Here is a 7,795-nt window from a genome sequence, read left to right on the forward strand (position 1 = left end):
GCTAGTCCCTGGTGCTTTGACATCCCTTGTGTTTCTCTTATCCCTGAGCACAACTTTGTAATAGTCTCTTCAATAAACTTTCTTCAGTGACCCTGGTGAGTGTGCACGTGTTTCCTGTGGGAACCCTGACTGATATGCGTAGTGTCCCAAGTCTGATTTTATAGCACTATCTACTTTTTCAGACCCACTATATGCCGGGCACCACGCTAGGTACTAGCGATACAGTGATGCATTTAACTAGATCCCTTTTCCTGAGTTCAAAGTCAAGTCTGGGAAGACATCACGGTTGCAATACAGAGTGATAAGTGCTGTAACAGAGGTGAGAACAGAGTGCTGTGGAGGCACAGAATAAGGGGAGATGACACTTGTGCTGCTCTATAGAGTAGGAAAAGGTGGGAAAGGGGCGAAGGGCTTTCAGGGCAGCAAGAAGAGATTATGAAGGGACAGAGGCACAGCACTTAGTTATCAGCTCAGGAGTGTTTGGCAAGTCTAGAGAGAAGTGGAAATGAGGCTGGAGAAGGGGTTAGGGACGCATCATGAAGGCCCTTGGGTGCCCAAAGATAACTGTGGATTTCATCTTGCTTATTAAGAGGAATCAATGCTTGGTTTTAACCAAGGGAGTGACATCATCAAGTTTGCCTTTAAAAACTCTTTGGTCGGGCTTCCCTGGTGGCGCAGTGGTTGAGAATCTGCCTGCTAATGCAGGGGACACGGGTTCGAGCCCTGGTCTGGGAAGATCCCACATGCCACGGAGCGGCTGGGCCCGTGAGCCACAACTACTGAGCCTGCGCGTCTGGAGCCTGTGCCCCGCAACGGGAGGGGCCGCGATAGTGAAAGGCCCGCGCACCGCGATGAAGAGCGGTCCCCGCACCACGACGAAGAGTGGCCCCCACTTGCCGCAACTAGAGAAAGCCCTCGCACGAACCGAAGACCCAGCACAGCCAAAAATAAATAAAAATAAAAGTAGCTATAAAATTAAAAAAAAAAAAAAAAAACTCTTTGGTCACAGGGTGGAGAAAGGAGTGGAAGAGATCAAGCTCGGGCAGGCAGAAGAATAAGAGTTTATTGGGAAATGGTAGAGACTGTCTTTTCTGAAGGGTAGGGACCAGTAGCTGGCTGGTTAACTTAAAAAATCAGTTAAAATGGGTATTCATCAAAATATTCTAAATATTTAAACTTAAAACGTGTACATTTTGCTATACTGCCTTTTTTTTTTAATTTTATTTATTTATTTATTTATTTATTTATTTTTTGGCTGTGTTGGGTCTTCGTTTCTGTGCAAGGGCTTCCTCCAGCTGCAGCAAGCGGGGGCCACTCTTCATCGCAGTGCGCGGGCCTCTCACTATCGCGGCCTCTCCTGCTGCGGAGCACAGGCTCCAGACGCGCAGGCTCAGTAGTTGTGGCGCACGGGCTTAGTTGCTCTGCAGCATGTGGGATCTTCCCAGACCAGGGCTCGAACCCGTGTCCCCTGCATTGGCAGGCAGACTCTCAACCACTGCGCCACCAGGGAATCCCCTATACTGCCTTTCTTGCATAAATCACACTCAGATTTTCAGTTCCTTTTTTTTTAAAAAAATTTATTATTTATGTATTTATTTGGCTGCACTGGGTCTTAGTTGCTGCACGAGGGATCTTCCTTGCAGCATGTGGGATCTTTTTTTTTTTTTAAGTTGCGACATGCAGGATCTTTAGCTGTGGCATGTGAACTCCCAGTTGCAGCATGTGGGATCTAGTTCCCTGACCAGGGATCAAACCTGGGCCCCCTGCATTGGGGACATGGAGTCTTAGCCACTGGACCACCAGGGTGAAGTCCCAGTTCCTTTAAGTGGAGAAATTTAAAGATACTTGTGAGGCAATCTGAGTGAAAGATGCTTCTAGATTTTTATGAGGTTTTTCACATTTGTTTTACAGTTGTTTCAGCTACACCTACATCAACCACAGTTATCTTCAGTGAATTTCTCTAATCAAGTTTTTGAAAAGAATTCAATTTGGCTTTCAGAAAGACAACAACTATCTTTTTGCACTCATAGTTCTTTATTCATTTATTGTTCCCCCCCACTAGAAGGTAACCTCAGTGAAGGCAGGACCTTGTCTGTCTTGCTGACTGTATCTTCAAAGCCTATGACAGTGCCTGTAGTAGGGGTGTATAGATGTTTAATGAGTGAACAATAAGTGACGTCTCTCCATCAGTCTGAGTAATTTAGATGATTATGTTGGTATCATTAGTCATGATTATGTATACACCCAAGATGCATTTTTACTGTTTACTTTGCAACTTCTGGTAACTGTTTCCATCAATCTAATTTATATTCTTCCCAGTCATCTCCCTTCCTTGTACAAATTTACTGACTCTCCAGTGTGTGCTTCAAAAAACAATATTGTTTTATTCCTACCAGCAGGAGTGGCCTGCATGGGGTGGTGGGTGCACTGGGCTCAGGGTATGTGTGGGCTGTGAGGGGTGGATGATAATTGGGAGGCTGAAGGAAAGGGAGTGGGGCTGGAGGCCAGGCCCAAAGGCTCCTCCGATTTACTTGTGGGAAGAGGCACACTTCTTAATAAAGGAGTCATGGCAAGCTAGGGCCAGGCCGCCAATAAGATTAAGAAATTCTTGGAAATCTAGCTGTCCATCACAGTCGAGGTCCAGCTTCTTCATCATGCGGTCAAGGACACCAGGGTCCTTCTGGTTCTGCAAAGATAATAATAAAAATAATAATGATATTTATTAGTACCTTTATATTGTACTTTCTAAGATGCTTTCAAAAATGTTTCCACATTATATTCTTACAAGAGTGTGAGGTACCGGGTAGGGGTTATTAATATTCACACTTTTCAGAGACAAAAACAGACTCAAACAGGTGAAGTGAGGGGCTTATGCGGAAGACCTAGGACACGAACCCAGCTTTTCTAGCTCCTAGTCCAGGGTTCTTTCTGTGACCAGCAGGGGTTACTCAATTTTGTAAAAACAGTGGAAAACTTTTTCTAAGTGTTGCATGCAACTCCAATATACAAACTACATAAAAGCGGAGTGATTTGAGGTGGAAAGAGGATGTGGGCCCTGCCTAATCAGCCCCATCCTCCACTCATCCAAGCCCCCAGCACATACACAAACTTACATCCACTGGTTACATATGGCTACTTAATTAATTTAGAAAGTCAGTCCTTTAGTTGCTACTGGCTACCATATCAGGTAGCGCATATATAGAACGTTATTTCCATCACTACAGAAAGTTCTACGGAACACGGCTGCCCTAGAGACTTTGGGATGGAGGAATAAAATTTGAAAACTCTTCTATTACTCCATTTACCATTTTGTAAGCCCCTCTCCTTAAATGAAAAAAATCACTGTTCCCTACCTATGTCAGTGTAGTTTGATAACTTTGATCTTTAGAACACACTTTATTCAAAGAAGAGGAGAACAGAAGGTCCTTTAACAGTCATTCAGAGCTCACTCAGCCCTAGGGGCTCAGCTGCTGTCCTTCACTCCTAGCCATTCTGCCAGGGTCTTGTTTCATGCTGTGGGTGGCCTTGGGGTGGGGGCAGGGACCAATACCTTTGTGAAGGCACCCAGCTCTGTATTCATGAAGATAAGGAACTCGGCCTTGGAGAGTTTGCAGTTGTCACCGTCCCTTCCAGCATGCTTTTGGAAAACAGCAATCAGAGACTCGATGCACCGTTCAGTCTCTGTAGGGCTGGATGTTTTTGCCTTTGGAAAAAAAAAAAAATTCAGGGTTCAGACAAGGGCAAGATATCAAAAGCTGGGTGCTAGGGAAAACTCCAGAGGATCTCGTCTCTTCATTTTGGGTCAAGCAGTTTCCTGAAAGACTTGGTCATTGTTTATGGGGATAAGGGGCCCAAGACAACCACAGAAAGTCACATTCGGTGAGCTTCCTCCCCACATCTCCTCACATGTTTATTCCAGGTGAAAATTAGTGAGGGTAAATATGGAGCATGCTGGTGTGTTTGAAAGCAGTAGACTGCCTAGATGAGCGTGAGGTGACAGGGTTTACTGATATTTTTAGAATGTGTGGGTAAATATATGTATAACTATACATCCACAAATCCATATGCATACCAAGCATTGTCTATAGATTAAAAAATTCCCTATTTTCCAAGGGTATATAGAGGCTACTGTGATAAATGAAATGGCATTTCTTTTTAAAGGAATACTGAATTCTCAGGACTCATACATTTTCTAGAAGAAAACTAAAAGCATAGTTATTATTGTGTACGGGGTAGGAGATCTGAGAATTTTTTGGATGTTGGAAAGCAGCTTTCATAGTTGAGAGTTAGAACCCCTTAATTTTACACGTGAGGAAACAGGCATGAGAAGGGAACTGACATGGCAGAGCTACTTCTACAATCTCAGCCTCCAGGTTGCTTTCTGCAGCCCTTGGCCTTTGCTCCTTCTACTCCCAGATGCCACTAATTCCGACAGAAAAGGCTGGTGGAACTTCTCTGGTCACTTCACACCAGGAAGGTTGATATGGGGGCTCTTAGGTTGCCGCTCACACAGCTCCCATCGCATCTACGGAGCTGAACCACAGCTGTGGTTGCACTAGAAGGAGCACAAGGTTCATATCCTGTTCTGGGCTCTGCTTTCCTTATAACAGAAGTCTTCAAGGAAATTCTGTCATGCTGAGTCTGCCCCTCATTCCAGCCAGCACCTGGGCCCCAGACGTGAGGAACTCGTGGGCTCCCCCTGGTGGATAAGAGGGGGAACTGCAGACTTTCTGGAAAACTTGCAGGGCCACACCCTTCCTCCAAAGCTTTCTCTCTGAACATTAACAATGTCTACATTGGATGATGACATTCGCAGTGTAGCACTTAGCCCGTTAATTTGTTCTTGGGATGAACTTCCTGGAGCCCAGAGCTGGAGGCTTTCAGGCCCCATAATTAATATGTTAAGGATTGACGTGAGCCCTGTTATTGATCTGAGCTCTTAGCTGCACAGCTGCCAGTCTCCTTCCCTCCTTCAGTCTCTCCAGGTGCTTTAACTGCCTAGCCAGGTGCCCCGTGCTCATTGCATCCTGAAGCATCTATAAAGCCCCTTCTGGAGATGGATTCTTCCTCAACGGTCACATTGTCAGAACTTTTTCTTTAGAAAAGTGTTGGTAGCTTCAGAGTTTTGGTGAGAAACAAAATACCACAGCCTAGAAACAGATGTGTTTGCACAACAGCTTTTCTTACCAGGACTACAATCTCACAGTCTTACTAATGTGTCAGATAACAGGAACAAGGGCTTTGTGATCTTTTTCTAGACCTACAGATGTGTCCTCTGCCTCTTTGCGGAATTCAGATTGCTTTTTGATTTTCCAGTTTCAAAGTGGCTTTCTGCTTTTCCTTTTTCTCTCCTTAACGTCAATCTTGACAGATTTTTTTTTCCCCTTTAAAACTGTTGCTATCAGCCACATGGAGAAAATTAAAACCCCTGCATTTCTTCCCAGAGGTAATTTCCAGAGGAAAAGAAACACAATTATCAAATTACTTAAATGGAATTGCAAAATTTGTAGTGCTGGAGGGGCAGAGAGGCCCAGAGACAGGAAAGCTTTGGTCAAGTTGGAGCAGTGGCTGAAGGAGAAGAGGAGATCTCCTGCTTGGATGGAGGCCAGTGCTCCCCATCACTGCATCCTCAGAGTTGTATTTGATGGGAACAATGATAGGAAGGAGAAAACAGAATGATAAATGGGTGCTGTAAGAGAATTAAAAAAATGCATGCTAGGGACTTCCCTGGTGGTGCAGTGGTGAAGAATCCGCTTGCCAATGCAGGGGACACAGGTTCCAGCCCTGGTCCGGGAAGATCCCACATGCCGCGGAGCAACTAAGCCTGTGTGCCACAACTACTGAGCCTGTGCTCTAGAGCCTGTGAGCCACAACTACTGAGCCTGCGTGCCGCAACTACTGAAGCCCGCGCACCTAGAGCCCGTGCTCCGCAGCATGAGAAGCCACCGCAATGAGAAGCCCTCGCACTGCAACAAAGAGTAGCCCCCGCTCTCTGCAACTAGAGAGAGCCCGCGCGCAGCAATGAAGACCCAACGCAGACAAAAATAATTTTTAAAAAATGCATGCTAAACACTCAACATTTGAGAAAGTTAAAAAAAAAAAGTAACACCTGTAAAAACTCAAGCATTGCAGTTCTCATTCTTAACTAACATGCTCCCTTTCCTCCCAAGGAGCCCTGGTGGCATCCACCTTCCGCCGGGGCGGTCATTCCAGGTCTTCACCGCTTGGTGGTCCTGGGTCTGCCTTTTCAAGGTTCCATGTGATACTGATTCCTCGCTGTTGCACAGAAAGGAGAAAGAGCAGTCGGGGGTACAGACTGACAGACTAAAGCAGGGGTTGGCAAACGTGTTTTGTAAAGGGTCAGATGGTATAAGTTTTAGGCCAGTGCGGCTCATATGGTCTCTGTCACTCTGCTTTTGTAGCAGGGCAGCAACCACACAGAAAACTCATGAATGGGCGTGGCCGTGCGCCAATAAAACTTTATTTATGAACACTTAAGTTTGAGTTTCATATAATTTTCACGTGTTACAAAGTATTATTCTTCCTTTAACTTTCTTTCAACTATTTAAATATGTAAAATCCGTTCGTAGCTCGTGGGCGAACAGAACCCCGATTTGGCCCTTGGGCGGAAGTTTGCAGACCTCCCTTCACGAAGGAGAGGCCAAGGAAGAGGCAGATTTTGGAGGTGGATTAATGGAAAAGATAGAGTTCAAAATGGGGATGGCAGTAGCTGAGAGAAGAAAAACAGGAGACGGGGTGAGCGCCTAACAAGATGGTGGGCTAAGGGGAAAAAGAAAGGAGGAGGGGGCTTCCGGGCGCCGGGCTCCTCCCACATTCCTGGCCGCCGCTCGGCTAGCTGGGACCCGGTTCAGTTTCAGTCTCTGCGTCTTGGCCGTTTGCGGGTCGTTTACTGAAACTCTGATTTCCCCTAGGGCTCAGACCACTAGGTCTGAAACGTGCCCTTTCTGGTCTCTAGAACTGTACATAACTAGCGTCGCCGCGCAGAATTCCAGCCCCTGTCTTTAGGTCGTACCCCGGGCTCCGCGGACACCGGCGGCGAGGGGCGTCCCGCACCGGCCGGACACCCCCGCCCCCGTCCCGGCTGAGCGAGGGGTCGGGGCGGCTTCACCCCGTGCGGGGCTCCGGGCGGGGCGCGGCTCGCAGTGCATTTCCTCTATCCCAACCCTAGACCTTCGCCTGGAAAACAAAAGAACCTCCCGTTGCTACCCCTAGGCTATTACAGGTATAATTCAGGGCTTCTTCCATCCATCCGCTCTTTCCTAATTCCCTGCCATAGATTCATTCGTCCTGCTCTGTTTCCTGCCACGTCCACATAAAAATCAAAGACCAAGCCTGGTGAAAAGTATGCTGTTGCTTTTTTCTTTTCATGCAAGAGGAAGACAAAAAGCGCGGCTTACCATGTTCGGAGAGGAGCGAAGCACAAGACTCCGAGCGAGGAGCGGCGAGGCCTGAACTGAGCGGCGAGCCGGGTCCGCTGCCTCCAGGGTCCGGCCCCACCCGGCTCCGCCCCGCGCGGCTTCCGCCTGACTCACGCGCCCCCTCCTCCGCTCCGCCCGCGGCCGCGCGGATCCGGACTGGTCGCCGTCGCCCTTCTTTGCCAAGCACACGGCTTCACCTTAAAACTCACACAAAACCCATTGTCTTCGCTGAGCCCTAAAGAATCTCTTTCCCCTGTCCCGTGAACCTTGAAGATTTTGGACTTTTCCGAATTGAAAGTTTTGCATAGCGGTCTTCTGGAAGTCTGTCCAAGTCCGTGGGTCTTTTCCCTGTACAA

The 7,795-nt window shown here is 47.2% G+C and overlaps 1 protein-coding gene across 1 annotated transcript; it reads right to left on the minus strand.

The window, feature by feature from the left end:
* Window positions 1-2,013: 2,013 nt before the first annotated feature.
* On the minus strand, window positions 2,014-7,568 carry S100A11 (S100 calcium binding protein A11). Its single transcript, XM_036847373.1, has 3 exons — window positions 7,419-7,568; window positions 3,551-3,703; window positions 2,014-2,686 (listed from the first exon to the last, which is right to left on the minus strand). The coding sequence occupies exons 1-3, from the start codon at window positions 7,419-7,421 to the stop codon at window positions 2,528-2,530; spliced, it is 315 nt and encodes a 104-aa protein (XP_036703268.1). The 5' UTR covers window positions 7,422-7,568; the 3' UTR covers window positions 2,014-2,527.
* Between the last annotated feature and the right edge of the window lie 227 nt (window positions 7,569-7,795).

Source organism: Balaenoptera musculus, chromosome 1 (genome assembly GCF_009873245.2).
Source record: "Balaenoptera musculus isolate JJ_BM4_2016_0621 chromosome 1, mBalMus1.pri.v3, whole genome shotgun sequence".
Lineage (NCBI taxonomy): Eukaryota > Metazoa > Chordata > Mammalia > Artiodactyla > Balaenopteridae > Balaenoptera > Balaenoptera musculus.